At 37.3% G+C, this 21,580-nt stretch overlaps 1 protein-coding gene across 1 annotated transcript in view; it reads left to right on the plus strand.

Annotated features, from left to right (window-relative positions):
- Nucleotides 1-21,580, plus strand: part of STPG2 (sperm tail PG-rich repeat containing 2) — a 280,714-nt gene that overhangs the window by 159,005 nt on the left and 100,129 nt on the right. The window contains exon 7 of the mRNA XM_025384813.1: nucleotides 7,225-7,385. Within this exon, the coding sequence (XP_025240598.1) occupies nucleotides 7,225-7,385 (161 nt within the window). The remainder of the gene's footprint in view (nucleotides 1-7,224; nucleotides 7,386-21,580) is intronic.

Genomic DNA, 21,580 nt, shown 5'->3' on the forward strand with positions numbered 1-21,580 from the left:
TGGCATTACAAGCATAAGCCACAACTCCCAGCCCCGGATCTTGTCATCTAAGTTAGGTGTAGGTACAGATGAGGATCCTTGTGTGTGGTTCTTAAGGTACAGCTCCTTCTCTATAAGCAGAACTGTGAACCAAAGAGAGGGTTGTTTCATTCACCATAAGGTGGTGGGAGAGATATAGGGTGATCCGATCAGACACTCCTATTCAGGAAAAGGGAAAACTGGAGGCCCACAACAGTCACAGTACCATAGCAATTCTGAAATTCAGCTGGGTACATATTAGCATTTCCTTGATGAGGATCCAGTAGGACTCTCTGGGGGGAATGATTTTCTGTGGTTCTTTATTCTGCCTTTTAGGCTCTTGGTTCTTCTCTGAGTCATCATTTTTCTCTATGAAATAGGCTGTGTTTGCAGCTGTAGCTTTCTCAGCCTACTTCTATCAGCTTCTTTTCATTTTTACTCTTATTGTCTCTTTTATTCTTATAAAACCTTTGAATTTCTGATTGTATTAATTTATAATCAAATCCACTAGGTAAAAGCCACACTTACATTTTCTTAGAAAACTTTTTAAAATCACCTGTGAGACTGTTACATGTTTTGTATCACCTTTGTCTATTTTGTCTCTTTTGTATCACCTTTGAGACTATTGTTTTTAACACCCTTAGGTTGTTAGGGCATCATTGTCTAAGTGAAAAGCGTCTAGGATACAAGACCTTAAGATTCTTAAGGCCCCTTTTCAAGAGGTTCTATGAGGGATTACCATAACTATTTCTAAAAATTAAACAAAAGATCTTACAGCCAAATCCTGCTTTATGTCTTTGCCTTTAAGCCACTTCTTTCTTTGAGAGATTTTTGTTGTCTGGATAGACTGGGGATGAAAAAAAGTTTATTTTCAAATCTAGGAAATTCTAGTTCCTTTCTGTTTCTTACACATTCTGCTTGAAAAGTTAACAGTTTATTACTTTTTATTTATTTATTTTTAACTTTTATTTTAGGTTCAGGGGCACATGTGTGGGATTGTCATATAGGTAAATTTGTGTCATGGGGGTTTCTTGTACAGACTATTTCATCACCAGATATTAATCCTAGTACCCATTAGTTATGTTTCCTGATTCTCTCCCTCCTCCCACCTTCCACCATTGCTAGGCCCCATTGTCTGTGGTTCCTCTCTATGTGTCCATGTGTTCTCATTATTTTGCTCCCACTTATAAGTGCAAACATGTGGTATTTGGTTTTATGTTTCTGTGTTAGTTTGCTAAGGATAATGGCCTGTAGCTCCATCCATGTTTCTGCAAAGGACATGATCTCATTCTTTTTTATTGCTGCATAGTATTTCATGGTGTATATGTACCACATTTTCTTTATCCAGTCTACCATTGACGTGCATTTAGGTTGATTCCATGTCTTTGCTGTTGTGAATAGTGTCTCAATGAACATACACGTGCATGTGTCTTTGTAACAGAACAGTTTGTATTCCTTTGGGTATATACCTAGTAATGGAATTGCTGGATCAAATGGTAGTTCTAGAAAACTGAACACTGTAAACTCTTTCCCTTCTATCTATACCTTCTCACATATGGATAAAAGGAACTATTGGCACTTTGACATTCAGCCTGGACATTTCCTTAGTTAGAATCCAGCAGTTCATTAGGTATTTTCTTCATTACCTCAAGCATTAGTGTTACTAAAATTTCTGCCATTGCATAATACCAGTTAGCATTTCTCCATCCTCTAATAACATTTTCCTCACTGTCTTTCAAGTCATCACCAACAGTCTCCTCAAGGCCTTTATTCTAACTCATCAGGTTGCTCTACTTTCTGATCGATTGCCTGATTCCAAAGTCACTGCCACAAATTTTAGAGTTCGGTTATAATAATACACTTGGTATAATTGTTTGCTACTCATTCCACGGAGAGATTGAGTCTGTCTTATCCCCTTCAGTTTTGACTAGTCCTGGTGCTTTCTTGACCAATGCATGGAGCGGAAGTGATACTCTAGCACTTCTCAGATAAAACCATTTGCTTTACAGATTGACCTGGGCCTCTTGAAACAGTTGGTCTTGGAACCCTGAGCCTCTATGTTGAAGTACAACTACTTTAAGAGTGCCATTTGAGGTTAGCTCAGTAGTGTTTATCATTGTAAAGTTGAAATAATCAAAAGGGTCAGAATCCAGTTTAAGAGAGTTTATTCAAGTGCAAAGGTTAGAATAGCTATTCAAGTAACACAGACTCCAAAGGAATGGGGTCAGTGCTCCAAAGGTGAAAAGGTCTTGCTCTTATATTCTTATAGTCAGATAATAAAGAAATTTAATAGGATTATAACATTTTTAAAAAAGCTGGTTTATGAGTTATAGCAATTTGATTAGTTATAGCAGTTTAGCTATAGCTGTTTTCCTTTTCCAATTTAAAAGAGTGGATTTAATATTCCATCTTAGACAATGCGATAGTCATGAGATCTTTGTGTCAGAGAAGTAAAAGGAAAGTTAAGCTATAATGAACATCAATAGTGGAGAGGCAAGGGGTCTTCTCTGGCACTTTTTAGTATTTTACAGTATTTTAGAAAAAAATGTGGATAAAGAAAAGGTGAATCTATAATCAGAGGAGCAAAAGTTACAGCTGTCTGTCATGTGATTCAGGTTGCATAAACACAATCCTTTAAGGCTCAAAATAGTTTAAAGTTCCAACAGCTTTGATTTTGAGTTACTTATTTATATATCATGAATCTGAAATCCAAATTATTTCTAAATATTAACTTATTGCGTCACCCAGTTACTCTAAGATTGGGTCTTACTGTCAGTTTGATGGTCTAGTATATTACAAATAAAATATTATACATTCTTCAAAGTTAGTTTATAAAGGGCAAGTTAAATTAAGAATGAACTCTAAAATGTAATCTAGAATCTTATATGTTTTAAGGATTAGTAAGAATGGTCATCATGGAAATATGATTTCTTTTCATGTAATTATTAGAGTACAGTAATGAATTGGACTTGTAAAGCAGTCATAGAGCAGATTTGACCACCTAATGTGGAGCTCCAGAATGTTTGCTGTTATAAGGCACCCCTAAACCTTTTAACTCTCCCATAGCAGATCTCATCTGGGGTTCCTAGGCATTTCTACACTTAATAACTCTAAGATAAATATAAGAAAGTTCTAATGTGAGTGAACCATATGATCAGAATGGCTTTCCAAGTCAGAAGCTTAATGAGGTAGTACCTGAGATGTGTATGTCTGAGGTCCCTAGCCCTGAGGATGCTATATTAAGTACTTAAGCTCTCCTGCAAAGTGCTATGTTATGCTCTTGAGCCAGAAGGGAGATAGATTTGACATAGTTACTTGTTATTTGTATATCTTAAGTGGTGGCTCAAATAGTTTTCATTATACTTTCTGTTTATCATTTTCCTAAACATTACCACTGGAAGAATGTTGAAAGGCGGCAGGAATAACATGTATTAGTGCTTAGGTTTTTGAGAGTTGGCACAACAGAATTTTCATAGATATTTTTAGGGAATAGAATAGAACTGGAATATTTGAAAAATTGGAAAGAGTTTGTTTACAGTTAGAGAGAAATCTTATATGTCTCAGAAGTATGAAGGATATTTCTATGCAGAAAGATTTAATCACTTTTAGATCTGTAATGAACCGAAGTGACATCTAACCCAGTACTAACCAATGACACTCTTTTGTCAACTGTTTCCTGCCTGTGATGAGAAGAGGTCCTACCAGAACATAAATCAACACAGCACTCTCTTCATTCGGAAAGACTAGTTACAAAATGCTTAGTGAAATAGTCAATTTACATTTAGTTGTAAACCCCTTATCTTGTAAATTGTTCTTGGACAGATACTGATCTAATCAATTCCTATTATTTTTAGATGAGGAACTTGAAGCCCAGAAAAACAAATGAGATCTAAGTGAAGTTTCATATCTATTTAGTGGCAGGACTAATTTAGCAGAATGCAGATAACATGAGTACAACCAAGTTAAGTGTTCTTTAAGCATATTATATTGCATCTGATAGATATTGCTGCTCACTAGAATTGATTTTTTAAACAACATACTCAAGTATTTGTTTTAAGTATTTGACTGTCTTGATAAAAACTTTTCAACAGCATAGAAAGTTGTATTATTTTGAATGAAAAATATATGAACCTAAATTCACTCAGACTACCACTGTGGAAAATATTCCAGGTTATGAATATGCACAGAAAAGTAAAAGGCAAAAATTAAAATAACTTTTGTGATAGGGAGGTCAAGTGATAGGATATATTAATTTTTTTGTGAAATTTATTTTAATGCTGCTGTATTATTCTTTGAAAACTTAGTGTTGAGATTTATTTATTTATATCTGCTCTATTGAGGTATACCAAATACATAATAAAAATTATTCATTTAAATGTACAATTTGATGAGTTTTGGTAGATGTATGTAGTCAGGCAATCACAATTACAGTAATGTTTTGGAGCACTTTAATCATTCCTAAAACGTTTCTTCATGTTCCTTTGCAGTTAATCTCTATTCCCACTGTGGCCCTAGGAACTGTTTCTACTGCTATGATTTTATCTTTTCTAAATTTACATAAAAATGGAATTATATATTATTCAAGCTTTTGAGTCTGCCTTTTTTAACTTATGATATTTTAGAGATTCATTTATATTGTTGTGTTTATCTTTCTTTTTTATCGCTGAGTAGTATTCCATGGTTTGGGTGTAGCACATTTTGTTTACTTATTCATCAGCTGATGGACACTTGGGTTCCTTTCATTTCTTTTGGGTAGAAATAGAATTTCTGGTCATATGGCAAGTATATTAGCCTGTGGTCATGCTGCTGATAAAGACATACCCAAGACCGGGCAATTTACAAAAGAAAGAGTTTTAATGGACTTATAGTTCCATGTAGCTGGGGATGTCTCACAATCATGGCGGAAGGTGAAAGGCATGTCTCACATGGCAGCAGACAAGAGAAGGGAGCTTGTGCAGGGAAATGCCTGTTTTTAAAACCATCAGATCTTGTGAGGCTTATTCACTATCATGAGAACAACACAGGAAAGACCCACCCCTATGATTCAATTACCTCCCACCCGGTTCCTCTCAAGACACATAAGAATTGTGGGAGCTACAATTCAAGATGAAATTTGGGTGGGGACAGAGCCAAACCATATCATTCCACCCTAGGCCCCTCCCAAATCTCATGTCCTCATATTTCTAAACAAACCATGCCTTCCCAACAGTCCCCAAAATTCTTAACTTATTCAGCATTAATTCAGAAGTCCACAGTCCAAAGTATCATCTGAGACAAGGCAAGTGCCTTCCAACTATGAGCTAGTAAAATCAAAAGCAAGTTAGTTACTTCCTAGATACAATGGGGGTACAGGCCTTGGGTAAACACACCCATTCCAAGTGGGAGAAATTGACAGAAACAAAGGAGCTACAGGCCCCATGCAAGTCTGAAATCCAGCAGGGCAGTCAAATCCTAAAGCTCCAAAATAATCTCCTTTGACTCCATGTCTCACATCCAGGTCATGCTGATGCAAGAGGTAGGTTCCTACAGTCTTGGGCATCTCCAGCCCTGAGGCTTTGTAGGATACAGCCTCCCTCCTGGCTGTTTTCATGGGCTGGTGTTTTGTCTGTAGCTTTTCCAGGCACATGGTGCAAGCTGTCGGTAAATCTACAATTCTGGGGTCTGGAATACAGTGGCCCTCTTCTCACAGCTCCATTAGGTGGTGCCTCAAGAGGGACTCTGTATGGTGACTCTGACCCCACATTTTCCTTCTGCACTGCCCTAGCAGAGGTTCTCCATAAGGGTCCCCACCCCTGCAGCAAACTTCTGCTTGGACATACAGGAATTTCCATACATAGCTGCCAAGGCTTGGGGCTTGCACCCTCTGAAGCCACAACCTGAGTTCTATGTTGGCTCATTTTAGCAATGGCTGGAGTGGCTGGGATGCAGGGCACCAAGTCCTTAGGATGCCTATAGCACCAGGACCCTGGACCCAGTCTACAAAATCACTTTTTTTCTCCTAGGCCTCTGGGCCTGTGATGGGAGGGGCTGCCATGAAGACCTCTGACATGCCCTGGAGACATTTTCCCCATTGTCTTGGGGATTAACTTTCAGCTTCTCATTACATATGCAAATTTCTGCAGCCAGCTTGAATTTCTCCTAAGAAAATGGGTTTTTCTTTTTCTATCACATTTTTCTATCAGGCTGCAAATTTTGTGAACTTTTGTGCTCTGCTTTCCTTATAAAACTGAATGCCTTTAACAGCACCCAAGTCACATCTTGAATGCTTTGCTCCTTAGAAATTTCTTCTGCCAGATAGCCTAAATCATGTCTCTCAAGTTCAAAGTTCCACAAATCTCTGAGACAGGGGCAAAATGCCACCAGTCTGTTTGTCAAAACATAACAAAAGTCACCTTTGGTCCAGTTCCCAACAAGTGCCTCATCTCCATCTGTCCATCTGAGGCCACCTCAGCCTGGACTTCATTGTGCATATTGCTATCAGCATTTTGGTCAAAGCCATTCAAGAAGTCTCTAAGAAGTTCCAAACTTTCCCACATTTTTCTGTCTTCTTCTGAGCCCTCTAAACCATTCCAACCCCTGCCTGTTACCCAGTTCCAAAGTTGCTTCAACATTTTCGGGTATCTACAGCAGTGTCCAACTCTACTGGTACCAATTTATTGTATTAGTCTGTTTTCATTCTGCTAATAAAGACATACCCCAAACTGGGCAATTTACAAAAGAAAGAGGTTTAATGGACTATGGTTCCACATGGTTGGGAAGGCCTCACAATCATGGCAGAAGGCGAAAGGCATGTCTCACATGACAGCAGACAAGAGAAGAGAGGTCGTACAGGGAAACTCGTATTTTTAAAACCATCAGATCTCATGATATTTATTCACTATCACAAGAACAGCATGGAAAAGATCCACCCCCTTGATTCAATTACTTCCCACTAGGTTCCTCCCATGACACATGGGAATTGTGGGAACTACAAACAATTCAAGCTGGGATTTGGGTGGGGACACAGCCAAACCATATCTGCAAGTATATGTTAACTGTATAAAAATTTGACTAAATTTTAAAATGTGACTATGCCATTTTGCATTTATGCCAGAAATACGTGAGGGTTTTTTCTAAATAAAAAACCCTTAATTAAAAATTACTCAGTTCAAAAGATGCATATAAAAGCATGCTTATTCTTATATATGATACTTTTAATAATTTTAGGTCCTGGATTTTATAATATCTTGAACAATACTATAATTGCCAGTGTTAGAAATATCTGCTCAAAGAAACAGAAGAAAAGTGCATTTGGTTCTTCTGCTCCTCGGACTTTCTTCTTGGTTCAGAAAGAAGCTTCTGCTACCCCTGGGCCTGCTGATTATCAGGTAATACATTCATACCAAAATAATATTCTTTATGTTGACTATCAAGCTCTTAGGGTTCTCTTGAAATTGCATGTTATAATTAATAGAAAATGATGTAAAATAGTTATTATAACCATATTCCATATGTTAAGGAAAGTAGAAGAAATATTGAACATATTAAGTAATAGAGAAATGGCAGAAATAAAAAACACAAATTGAATTTCTAGAGATGAAAAATATAGTGTTTGAAAACATATGCTCTTGGGATGTGCTAATGGGAAGGTGATCAGAATGGTGAAGGCACATAAGTTTAAACCATGTAACCCAAAGAACATTTGAAAAAAATGAAGATGCTTAATACAGGGAAGTGAAGACTTAGGGAGAATAAACTAGACAATTGATTTTAAAATGGAAAGCTTTCTAATTTGGAGAAAGTTCTGTGTGACACATGGAATTCTTTTTTTATTATGATTTTATTTTATTTTATTTATCTTTCATTATACTTTAAGTTCTAGAGTGCATGCACATAATGTGCAGGTTTGTTACATAGGTATACATGTGCCATGTTAGTTTGCTACACCCATCAACTCGTCATTTACATTAGGTATTTCTCCTAATGCTATCACTCCCCCCGCCAACCACCCCATGATAGTCCTCAGTGTGTGATGTTCCCCACCCTGTGTCCAAGTGTTCTCATTGTTCAATTCCTACCTATGAGTGAGAACATGTGGTGTTTGGTTTTCTGTTCTTGTGTTAGTTTGCTGAGAATGATCGTTCCCAGCTTCATGTCCCTGCAAAGGACATGAACTCATCCTTTTTTATGATTGCATAGTATTCCATGGTGTATATGTGCCACATTTTCTTAATCCAGTCTATCATTGATGAACATTTGAATTGGTTCCAAGTCTTTGCTATTGTGAATAGTGCTACAATAAACATATGTGTGCATGTGTGTCTGTATAGTACCATGACTTATAATCCCTTGGGTATGTACCCAGTAATGGGATGGCTAGGTCAAATGGTATTTCTAGTTCTAGTTCCTTGAGGAATCACCACACTGTCTTCCACAATGATTAACTAATTTACACTCCCACCAACAGTGTAAAAGCTTTCCTATTTCTCCACATCCTCTCCAGCATCTGTTGTTTTCTGACTTTTTAATGATCACCATTCTAAGTGGCATGAGATAGTTTCTCACTGTGGTTGTGATTTGTATTTCTCTAATGATCAGTGATGATGACCATTTTTTTGTGCCTGTTGGCTGCATAAATGTCTTCTTTTGAGGATATCCTTTGTCTACTTTTTGATGGTGTTGTTTTTTTCTTGTAAATTTGTTTAAGTTCTTTGTAGATTCTGGATATTAGCCCTTTGTCAGATGGGTAGATTGCAAAAATTTTCTCCCATTGTGTAGGTTGTGTGTTCACTCTAATAATAGTTTCTTTTCCTGTGCAGAAGCTGTTTAGTTTAATTAGATCCCATTTGTCTATTTGGGCTTTTGTTGCCATTGCTGTTGGTGTTTTAGTCATGAAGTCCTTGCCCATGCCTGTGTCCTGAATCATATTGCCTATAGGTTTTCTTCTAAGGATTTAGTGGTTTTAGTTCTAACTTTTAAGTCATTAATCCATCTTGAATTAATTTTCGTATAAGCTGTAAGGAAGGGATGAAATGTCATCGTTCTACATATGGCTAGCCAGTTGTTCCAGCACCATTTATTAAATAGGGAATTCTTTCCCCATTGCTTGTTTTTGTCAGGTTTGTCAAAGATCAGATTACTGTAGATGTATGGTGTTATTTCTGAGGCCTCTGTTCTATTCCATTGGTCTATATCTCTGTTTTGGTACCAGTACTATATTTGCTGTTTTGGTTACCGTAGCCTTCTAGTATAGTTTGAAGTCAGGTAGCATGATGTCTCCAGCTTTGTTCTTTTTGCTTAGTCTTGGCAATGCAGGCACTTTTTTGGTTCCATATGAATGTTAAAGTAGTTTTTTCCGATTCTGTGAAGAAAGTCATTGGTAGCTTGATGGGGATGGCATTGAATCTATATATTACCTTGGGCAGTATGGCCATTTTCATAATATCGATCCTTCCTATCCATGAGCATAGAATGTTCTTCCATTTGTTTGTGTACTCTTTTATTTTGTTAAGCAATGGTTTGTAGTTCTCCTTGAAGAGGTCCTTCACATCCCTTGTAAGTTGGATTCCTAGATATTTTATTCTCTTTGTAGCAATTGTGAATGGAGTTCACTCATGATTTGGCTGTCTGTTTGTCTGTTATTGGTGTATAAGATGCTTGTGATTTTTGCACGTTGATTTTGTATCCTGAGACTTTGCTGAAGTTTCTTATCAGCTTAGGGAGATTTTGGGCTGAGATAATGGGGTTTTCCAAATATACAATCATGTTATCTGCAAACAGAGACAATTTGACTTCCTCTTTTCCTAATTGAATACCCTTTATTTCTTTCTCCTGCCTGGTTGCCCTGGCCAGAATTTCCAACACTACGTTGAACAGGAGTGGTGAGAGTGGGCATCCCTGTCTTGTGCAAGTTTTCCAAGGGAATGCTTCCTGTTTTTGCCCATTCAGTATGATACTGACTGTGGGTTTGTCATAAATAGCTTTTATTATTTTGAGGTACATTCCATCAATACCTAGTTTATTGAGAGTTTTTAGCATGAAGGGCTGCTGAATTTTGTTGAAGGCCTTTTCTGCATCTATTAAGATAATCATGTGGTTCTTGTCTTTGGTTCTGTTTATATGATGGATTATGTTTATTGATTTGCATATGTTGAACCAGCCTTCCATCTCAGGGATGAAGTCAACTTGATCTTGGTGGATAAGCTTTTGGATTTGCTGCTGGATTCAGTTTACCAGTATTTTATTGAGGATATTTGCATCAATGTTCATCAGGGATATTGGTCTAAAATTCTCTTTTTTTGTTGTGTCTCTGCCGGGCTTTGGTATCAGGATGATGCTGGTCTCATAAAATGAGTTAGGGAGGAAATCCTCTTTTTCTATTGATTGGAATAGTTTCCGAAGGAATGGTACCAACTCCTCTTTGTACCTCTGGTAGAATTCAACTGTGGATCTGTCTGGTCCTGCACTTTCTTTGATTGGTAGGCTATTAATTATTGCTTCAATTTCAGAGCCTGTTATTGGTCTATTCAGGGATTCAACTTCTTCCTGGTTTAGTCTTGGGAGAGTGTATGTGTCCAGGAATTTGTCCATTTCTTCTAGGTTTTCTAGTTTATTTGCGTAGAGGTGTTTATAGTATTCTCGGATGGTAGTTTGTATTTTCTGTGGGATCAGTGGTGATATCCCCTTTATTATTTTTTATTGCATCTATTTGAGTCTTCTCTCTTTTCTTCTTTATTAGTCTTGCTAGTGGTCTATCAATTTTGTTGATCGTTTCAAAAAACCAGCTCCTGGATTCATTGATTTTTTGAAGTTTTTTTTATGTCTCTATCTCCTTCAGTTCTGCTCTGATGTTAGTTATTTATTGCCTTCTGTTAGCTTTTGAATGTATTTACTCTTGCTTCTCTAGTTCTTTTAATTGTGATGTTAGGGTGTCAATTTTAGATCTTTCCTGCTTTCTCTTGTGGGCATTTAGTGCTATACATTTCCCTCTACACACTGCTTTAAATGTGTCCCAGAGATTCTGGTATGTTGTATCTTTGTTCTCATTGGTTTCAAGGAACATCTTTATTTCTGCCTTCATTTTGTTATTTACGCAGTAGTCATTCTGGAGCAGGTTGTTCAGTTTCTGTGTAGTTGTGCGGTTTTGAGTGAGTTTCTTAATCCTGAGTTCTAATTTGATTGCACTGTGGTCTGAGAGACAGTTTGTTAGAGTTTCTGTTATTTTTGCATTTGCTGAGGAGTGTTTTACTTCCATCTATGTGGTCAATTTTGGAATAAGTGCTATGTGGTGCTGAGAAGAATGTATATTCTGTTGATTTGGGGGGGAGAGTTCTGTAGATGTCTATTAGGTCTGCTTGCTGCAGAGCTGAGTTCAAGTCCTAGATATCCTTGTTAACTTTCTGTCTCGTTGATCTGTCTAATGTTGACAATGGGGTGTTAAAGTCTCCCATTATTATTGTGTGGGAGTCTAATGTAGGTATCTAAGGACTTGCTTTATGAATCGGGATGCTCCTGTATTGGGTGCATATATATTTAGGATAGTTAACTCTTCTTGTTGAATTGATCCCTTTACCATTATGTAATGGCCTTCTTTGTCTCTTTTGATCTTTGTTGGTTTAAAGTCTGTTTTATCAGAGACTAGGATCACAACCCCTGCTTCTTTTTTGCTTTCCATTTGCTTGGTAGCTCTTCCTCCATCCCTTTATTTTGAGCCTATGTGTGTCTCTGCATGTGAGACAGGTCTCCTGAATACAGCACACTGGTACATCTTACTCTTTATCCAATTTGCCGATCTGTGTCTTTTAATTGGGGCATTTAGCCCATTTACATTTAAGATCAATGTTGTTATGTGTGAATTTGATCCTGTCATTATGATGTTAGCTGGTTATTTGGCCCATTAGTTGATGCAGTTTCTTCATAGCATTGATGGTCTTTACAATTTGGCATGTTATTGCAGTGGCTGGTACCAGTTGTTCATTTCCATGTTTAGTGCTTTGTCTAGGAGCTCTTGTAAGGCAGGCTTGGTGGTAACAAAATCTCTCAGCATTTGCTTGTCTGTAAAGGATTTTATTTCTCCTTCACTTATGAAGCTTAGTTTGGCTGGATATGAAATTCTGGGTTGAAAATTCTTTTTAAGAATGTTGAATATTGACCCCCACTCTCTTCTGACTTGTAGGATTTCTGCCTGTGGAGAGATCCGCTGTTAGTCTAATGGGCTTCCCTTTGTGGGAATTTGAATGTTTGCTTCCCTTGCTAGGTTCAGGAAGTTCTCCTGGATAATATCCTGAAGAGTGTTTTCCAACTTGTTCCATTCTCCTCATCACATTCTGGTACACCAATCAAATGTAGAATTGTTCTTTTCACATAGTCTCATATTTCTTAGAGGTTTTGTTTGTTTCTTTTTTCTCTAAAATTGTCTTTTCACTTTATTTCATTAATTTGATCTTCAATCACTGATTCCCTTTCTTCCACTTGATTGAGTCAGCTATTGAAGCTTGTGCATGCATCATGAAATTCTCATGCCATGGTTTTCAGCTCTGTCAGGTCATTTAAGGTCTTTTCTATCCTGGTTATTCTAGTTAGCCATTCGTCTAACCTTTTTTCAAGGTTTTTAGCTAGCTTCCTTGCAATGGGTTCTAATGTGCTCCTTTAACTTGGAGAAGTTTCTTATTACCAAGCTTCTGAAGCCTACTTTTGTTAACTCGTGAAAGTCAGTCACTCAGCTTTGTTTTGTTGCTGGCAGGGAGCTGCAATGCTTTGGAGAAGAGGCACTCTGCTTTTTAGAATTTTCAGCTTTTTGCTCTGGTTTCTCCCCATCTTTGTGGTTTTATCTACCTTTGGTCTTGGATGGTGACCTACAGATGGGGTTTTGGTGTGGATGCCCTTTTTGTTGATGTTGATGCTATTCCTTTTTGTTAGTTTTCCTTTTAATAGTCAGGTCCCTCAGCTGCAGGTCTGTTGGCGTTCGCTGGAGGTCCACTCCAGACACTGTTTTCCTGGGTATCACCAGCGAAGGCTGCAGAAAAGCAAATATTGTAGAACAGCAAATATTGCTGCCTGATCTTTTTTATGGAAGCTTCGTCCCAGAGGGGCACCTGCCTGTATGATGTGTCTGTCAGCCCCTACTGGGAAGTGTCTCCCAGTTAGGCTACGCAGGGGTCAGAGTCCCACTTGTGGAGGCAGTCTGTCCATTCTCAGAGCTAAAATGCTGTGCTGGGAGAACCACTGCCCTCTTCAGAGTTGTTAGACAGGGACGTTTAAGTCTGTAGAACCTGTCTGCCGCCTTTTGTTCCACTATTCTCTGCCCACTGAGGTGGAGTCTGTAGAGGCAGTAGGCCTGGCTGAGCTCCGGTGGGCTCTCCCAGTTTGAGCTTCCTGGCTGCTTTGTTTACCTACTCAAGCCTCAGTAATGGTGGACATCCCTCCCCCTGCCTGGCTGCAGCCTGGCAGGTTGATCTCAGATTTCTGCGCTAGCAGTGAGCAAAGCTCTGTGGGCATGGGACCCACTGAGCCAGGCATGGGAGAAAATCTTCTGGCCTGCCTGTTGCTAAGACTATGGGAAAAGTGCAGTATTTGGGCTGGAGTGAACCGATTTTCCAAGTACAATCTGTCATGGCTTCCCTTGGCTAGGAAAGGGAAATCCCTCAACCTATTGCACTTGCTGGTTGAGGCGATGCCCCGCCCTGCTTCAGCTTGCCCTCCATGGGCTGCACCCACTGTCCAACAAGTCCCTATGAGATGAACCAGGTACCTCAGTTGGAAATGCAGAAATCACCCACCTTTTGCGTCAGTCACGCTGGGAGCTGCAGACCAGAGATGTTCCTATTCAACCATCTTGGAATGGCACTACATATGGAATTCTGTCAAGACCAATAGGTGAAAACTGTAGACATTCATATTTCAATTCAGTGAAAGTTATAACTGAATTTTATGTAGTGCAGTTTTAAGATGTATAGTGTGATTTTAAGAGAACAATGAAAAACAAAAACCAGAAAAAATATGTGTAACCATTTAAAGGTAAGAATTGTTATATAACTACTTTGAAATCTGTTGCCCTTAATTGCTGATACATGAATTGTTATTTGTTTTATTATACATACAATTTATATTTGTGGGATTAATTCTTATAATTTAGATATTAATTTTTTCAGGTTTTTAATGTTTATTAAAACTTATTTTTCTGAGGGTTTTCTATGTAACTGTGCTCAAATAAGTTTATTTTCTGTGTAAACATCTATTTTTATTCTTTTTTTTAATCATTAAGAGACAATTCTCCGTGTGTTTTGTGTTTCTACACACCTTTGCTTGCACCTCCTTTTTAAGGATGATTGTACAGCAATCAGCCTTCGGAGATACAGTGTCTCCCTCCTCAGCAAAGGGTGTGCTTACTGCTCATTATAAAAGATTGAGGTTCCCAGAGCTCATAGTTTTTCTCCCATTTTGTGTGCTGGTATTTATTTTGCCCCATCTGCCTTGTCCCCAGTAGGACTTTAGGGCAAGGAGGACTGATGCAAGTGTGCTGTTCTCATGCTGTTTTTTATGCCATGAGGAATAAAGTCCTTTGTCTCTGACTCAGGAGTTTTGCATTTTTCTGTAAAACTGTGGCAGGTCACCTCAGTAACATGAAGTAGGGCAAAATTTCAGACCCATCACAGTACTTCCTATTCACATATAATTAACTTATAGACATTTTTCTTTTATTGTATTTTGCTCCCACAGCTCCTAGTAGTGCATCTGATGGCCTCCTCAAAACAGCTCTCTAGTTTCTGTCAATTTAATTTATTTTTCATTAAACTTACCAGTTCATTTAATAATGAACAAGTTTAACATACCTACATGTATTCTAAATTAATTTTTTAAGTTGTGAGATTTCTAGACTTTCAGTTTGAGTTTCTGTCATCAACCTTTGATATTTGTCTTTAATTTCTGTTGTTCTCTTTAGTCTATTGTTCTATTTCTGTTGTTCATTTAGTCTGATATAGGTATACATAAATATATGTGTGTATATATTTCGTGTGTGTGTGTATGTATGTATGTATGTATTTGAAATAGGGTCTCACTATGTTGCCCAGGCTGGAGTGCAATGGTGCAGTTATGGCTTACTGCACCCTTGTCCTCCTGGGTTCAAGTGATCCCCCTGCTTCAGCCTTCTGTGTAGCTGGGACCACAGGCATGGGCCATTACACTTGGCTATTTTTAAAACATTTTTCATAGAGACGAGGTCTCACTTTATTGCCCAGGATGATCTTGAACTCCTGGATACAATTGATCCCGTGGCCTCTGCTTCCAAAAGCATTGGGGTTACAGGGGTGAGCCACCACACCCGGTATATATTTTTAATTGTAGTAAAAAACACGTAATGTTAAATTTATCATCTTAACTATTTTAAGTGCTAAGTATATTTTAAATCTATTATGAATGTTAATAGTTTTTAGAACATTTCTGCTATATTTTGTTTAAAATGTACTAACAGTTCATTATTCTTAGTAACCTGACATTTAGATAAAAATAATTATAGTTTTTTTTTCTTTTTTGAGATGGAGTGTTGCTCTGTTGCCCAGGCTTGAGCGCAATGGTGCGATCTTGGCTTACTGCAACCTCTGCCTCCTGGGTTCAAGCGATTCTCCTTTCTCAGCCTCCTGAGTAGTTGGGATTAGAGGCACGCACCACCATGCCTGGCTAATTTTTGTATTTTTAGTAGAGATGGGGTTTCACCATGTTGGTCAGGCTGATCTCAAACTCCTGACCTTGTGATCCACCTGCCTCAGCTTGCCAAAATGCTGGGATTACAGGTGTGAGCCACTACACCCAGCCAGAATTATAGTATTTATTCTTCACTGTAGATATTGAGAAGCCTAGCATGGTGATTATTAGCATGATCTCTAGACTCAGAGTGTTAGAATATACGTTTTTGCTCTGCCACTGATCTTCGGCAAGTTATTTAAACTCTTTGTGCTTAGCAAAATGAATACCATAATAGTACATACCTAAAAGTGTTGTTGCAAATTCTAAGTGAACCAAAAAACACTTTGAATATCTTCTGGCACACAGTAAGGACTCAGTAAACTTGCTATTCTTGTTGACAATTTAAAACTACCTATAGGTATAACTAAGACTCAGTTTATAGAGTCTTTGACAAAGTCTAAAATCAAGAGTGAAATATAGACCCTAAACATGTCTGGTTTTTAAAAATTAAGTCTAGTAAACCTTGTATTTAATTGTAGTATCAATTGATTTATGTTTAATTTTGATTGTGTTTGTGTGTATACATATTACACTATTTTATGTATTGTATTGGCCCATTTGTTTTGCCACGTAGTTTTTTTTTTTTTTTATTAATTTCTATAGGTTATTGGGGATCAGGAAGTGTTTGGTCACGTGAGTAAATTCTTTAGCAGTGATTTGTGAGATTTGGTGCACCCATCGTCCCAGCAGTAAACACTGCACCCAATTTGTAGTCTTTTATCCCTCATCTCCTTCCACCCATTCCCCCGAGTCTTCAACATTCTTTGTGTCATTCTTATGCCTTTGTTTCCTCGTAGCTTAGGTCCCACATATGAGTGAGAACATAAGATGTTTTGTTTTCCATTCCTGAGTTACTTCGCTAAGAATAATAGTCTCTAGTCTCATCGAGGTGTCTGTGAATGCCATTCATTCATTCCTTTTTATTGCTGAGTAGTATTCCACTGTAGATATATACCACAGTTTCTTTATCCACTCATGGATTGATGGGCATTTGGGTTGGTTCCACATTTTTACAATTGTGAATTTTGCTGCTATAAACATGCATGTGCAAGTATCTTTTTCATATAATGACTTCTTTTCCTGTGGGTAGATAACCAGTAGTGGGATCGCTGAATCAAATGGTAATTCTACTTTAAGTTTTAAATGAAATCTCAATACTGTTTTCCATAGTGGTTGTACTAGTTTACATTCCAACCATCAGTATAAAAGTGTTCCCTGTTCACTACATCCACACCAAAGTCTATTTTTTTTGATTTTTTGATTATGGCCATTCTTGCAGGAGTAAGGTGGTATCACATTGTGGTTTTGATTTGCATTTACCTGGTCACTTTGTAGTGCTGATCATTTTTTTTGTGTGTTTGTTGGCTATTTGTATATCTTCATTTGAGAATTGTCTATTCATGTCCTTAGCCCACTTTTGGATGGGATTGTTTGTTTTCTTGCTAATTTGTTTGAGTTTCTTGTAGATTCTGGATATTAGTCCTTTGTCAGATATATAGATTATGAAGATTTTCTCCCACTCTGTGGGTTGTCTGTTAACTCTGCTGACTGTTCCTTTTTCCATACAAAAGCTCTTTAGTTTAATTAAATTCCAGCTATTTATCTTTGCTTTTATTGCATTTGCATTTGTTTTTGGGTTCTTGGTCATGAAATCGTTGACTAAGCCAGTCTAGAAGGGTTTTTCCGATGTTATCTTCTAGAATTTTCATAGTTTCAGATCTTAGATTTAAGTTCTTGACCCACCTTGAGTTGATTTCTGTAGAAGGTGAGAGATGAGGATTCAGTTTCATTCTCCTACATGTGGCTTGCCAATTGTCCCGGCACTGTTTGTTGAATGGGTTTTTTTTTTTTTTTTTTTTTTTCCATTGTATGTTTTTGTTTGCCTTGTCGAAGATCAACTGACTGTAAGTATTTAGGTTTATTTACAAGTCCTCTATTCTGTTCTATGTGCCTATGTTTATACCAGTACCATGCTGTTTTGGTAACTATGGCCTTATAGTGTATTTTGAATTCAGGTAATGTGATGCCTCCAGATTTGTTCTTTTTGCTTAGTCTTGCCTTGGCTATGTGGGCTTTTCTTTGATTCTATATCAATTTTAGGATTCCTTTTTTCTAGTTCTGTGAGAGTGATGATAGTATTTTGATGGGAATTGCATTGAATTTGTAGATTGTGCTTGGCAGTATGGTCATTTTCACAATATTGAGTCAAACCATCCATGAGTATGGGATGTGTTTCTATTTGTTTTTGTTGTCTATGATTTCTTTCAGAAGTGTTTTGTAGTTTTCCTTGTAGAGGTCTTTCACCTCCTTGGTTAGGTATAATCCTAAGTATTTTATTTTTCTTGCAGCTATTGTAAAAAGTTTGAGTTCTTGATTTGATTCTCAGCTTGTCACTGTTGGTATATAGAAGAGCTACTGATTTGTGTACATTAATTTTGTATCTGGAAGCTTTCTGAATTCTTTTATCAGTTCTAGGAGCTTTTTGGAGGAGTGTTTAGGGTTTTCTAGGTATACAATCATATCATCAGCAAACAGTGACAGTTTTACTTTCTCTTTACCAATTTGTATACCCTTTATTTCTTTCTCTTGTCTGATTGCTCTGGCTAGTACTTCCAGTACTATGTTCAATAGAAGTGGTGGTAATAGGCATCTTTGTCTTGTTCCAGTTCTCATAGGGGGAATGCTTTCAAGTTTTCCCTATTCAGTTGTGGTTTGTCATAGATGGCTTTTATTCACTGAGGTATGTCCCTTGTATGCTGATTTTGCTGAGAATGTTAATCATAAAGTGATGCTAGATTTTGTCAAATGCTTTTTCTGCATATATTTAGATGATCATGTGATTTTTCTTTTTAATTCTGTTTATGTGATGTATCACATTTATTGACTTGTGTATGTTAAACCATCCCTGCATCCCTGGTGTGAAACCCGCTTGATCATGGTAGATTATCTTTCTGATGTGTTGTTGGATTCAGTGAGCTGGTATTTTGTTAAGGATTTTTACATCTGTGTTCATCAGGGATATCCTTCTGTAGTTTTCTTTTTTTGTTATGTCCTCTCCATGTTTTGGTATTAGGGTGACATTGGCTTTGTAGAATGATTTAGAGACGTTTCCCTCTTTCTCTATCGTTCGGAATAGTGTCAAAAGGTTTGGTACCAATTCTTCTTTGAATGTCTGGTAGAATTCAGTTGTGAATCCTTCCAGTCCTGGACTTTTTTTTTGTTGGTAAGTTGTTATTACCATTTCAATATCACTGCTTGTTATTGGTTTGTTCAGGGTATCTGCTTCTTCCTGATTTAAGCCAGGTTGGTTGTGTCTTTCCAGGAATTTATCCATCTCCTCTAGGTTTTCTAGTTTTTATGTGTAAGGATATTCATAGTAGCCTTGAATGATCTTTTGTATTTCTGTGGTGTCAGTTGTAATATCTCCTGTTTTGTCTCTAATTGAGCTTATTTGGATTTTCTCTCTTCTTTTCTTGGTTGATCTTCCTAATGGTCTATCAGTTTTATATTTCTTTTTGCTTTTTGTTTCATTTAGCTTTCGTATTGTTTCAATTTCATTTAGTGTACTCTGATCTTGGTTATTTCCTTTCTTTTACTGGGGTTAGATTTGGTTTGTTCTTGTTTCTCTAGTTCTTTGAGGTGTGACCTTAGATTGTCTATTTGTGCTTTTGAGACTTTTTGGTGTAGGCGTGAACTTTCCTCTTAGCACCACCGTTGCTGTATCCCAAAAGTTTTGATGGGTTGTGTCACTATTGTTGTTCAGTTTGAATAATCTTTTAATTTCTATCTTGATTTCATTGTTGACCCAATAATCATTCAGGAGCAGATTATTTAATTTCCGTCTATTTGCATGATTTTGAAGATTCCTTTTAGAATTGATTTCCTGTTTTATTCCACTGTGGTCTGAAAGAGTGCTTGTAATAATTTTGGTTTTCTTAAATTTATTGATACTTGTTTCATGGCCTATCATATGGTCTCTCTTGGAGAATGTTCCATGTGCTGATGAATAGAATGTATAGTCAGCAATTGTTGGGTAAAATGTTCTGTAAATATCTGTTAAGTACATTTGTTCTAGGGCATAGCTTAAATCCATTGCTTCTTTGTTGACTTTCTGTCTTAATGGCCTGTCTAGTGTTGTCTGTGAAGTATTGAAGCCCCCCATTATTATTGTGTTGCTGTCTATCTCATTTCTTGCGTCTAATAGTAATTGTTTTATAAATTTGGGAGCGCCAGTATTAGTTGCATGTATGTTTAGGATTGTGATATTGGACAAGGCCTTCTTTGTCTTTTTAAACTGCTGTTGCTTTAAGGTTTGTTTTGTCTGAAATAAGAAGAGTTACTTCTCCTGGCTTTGGGTGTTCATTTGTATCGGGTGTCTTTTTCCATCCCTTTACCTTAAGTTTATATGAGTTCTTATATGTCAGGTGAGTCTCTTGAAGGCAGCAGATGGTTGGTAAAGTCTTATTCCTTCTGCAGTTCTATATTTTTAAGTGGAGCATTTTGGCAATGTACGTTCAACATTAATATTGAGATGTGAGGTACTATTCCATTTATCATGCTATTTGTTGCCTGTATACCTTGGTTTTATTCTTTTTCTTTTCTTTTTTTTTTTTTTTGGAGACACAGCCTCACTCTCTCACTCAGGCTGGAGTGCAGTGGCACAATCTTGGCTCACTGCAATGTCCACCTCCCAGGTTCAAGCAATTCTTGTGCCTAACCCTTTCAAGTAGCTGGAATTACAGGCACTCAGCATCACGCCCAGCTAATTTTTGTATTTTCAGTAGAGACAGGGTTTTGCCATGTTGGCCAGGCTGGGCTCAAACTCCTGACCTCAAGTGATCTCTCCCCGTCTGCCTCCCACATTGCTGGGATTACTGGTGTGAGCTACTGCACTGGGCCATTGTTTTTTGTTTTTAATTGTATTTTTGTTTTGTAGGTCCTGTGAGACTTATAGTTTGAAGAGGTTCTGTTTTGATGTGCTTCTGGGATTTGTTTTAAAATGTAGGGTTCCTTTTAGCAGTTCTTGTAGTACTGGCCTGGTAGTAGCAAATTCTCTCAGCATTTGTTTGTCTGAAAAAGGTTGTATGTTTCCTTCATTTCTGAAGCTCAGTTTCACTGGATATAAAAGTCTTGGCTGATAATTGTTTCGTTTAAGGAGGCTGAAGACAGGGCCCCAATCTCTTCTAGCTTGTAGGGTTTCTGCTGAGACATCTGCTGTTAATCTGATAGGTTTTCCTTTACAGGTTACCTGGTGCTTCTGCCTCACAGCTCTTAAGATTGTTTTTTCCGTTTTAACTTTAGATAACCTGATAACAATGTCCCTAGGCAATGATCTTTTGCCATGAATTTCCCAGGTGTTTTCTGAGCTTCTTGTATTTGGATGTCTAGGTCTCTAGCAAGGCTGGGAACATTTTCCTCAATTATTTCCCCAACTATGTTTTCCAAACTTCTAGATTTCTTATCTTTCTCAGGAATGTCAGTTATTCTTAGCTTTGGTCGTTTAACATAATCCCAGACTTCTTGGAGGCTTTGTTCATATTTTCTTATTTTTTTCCTTGTCTTTCTTTGATTGGGTTAATTACAAAACCTTGTCTTCAAGCTCTCAAGTTCCTTCTTCTGCTTGTTGCATTCTATTGCTAGACTTTCCAGAGCATTTTGCATTTCTATTAGTGTGTTCATTGTTTCCTGAAGTTTTGATTTTTTTAATGTATACTATTTATTTCATTGAATATTTCTCCCCTCATTTAACATATATATATATATATAATTTCCTTAAATTGGGCTTTGACTTTCTCTCATGCCATTTTCTTTTTTTTTTTTTTTTTTTTTTTTTTTTTTG

Source organism: Theropithecus gelada, chromosome 5 (genome assembly GCF_003255815.1).
Source record: "Theropithecus gelada isolate Dixy chromosome 5, Tgel_1.0, whole genome shotgun sequence".
NCBI lineage: Eukaryota > Metazoa > Chordata > Mammalia > Primates > Cercopithecidae > Theropithecus > Theropithecus gelada.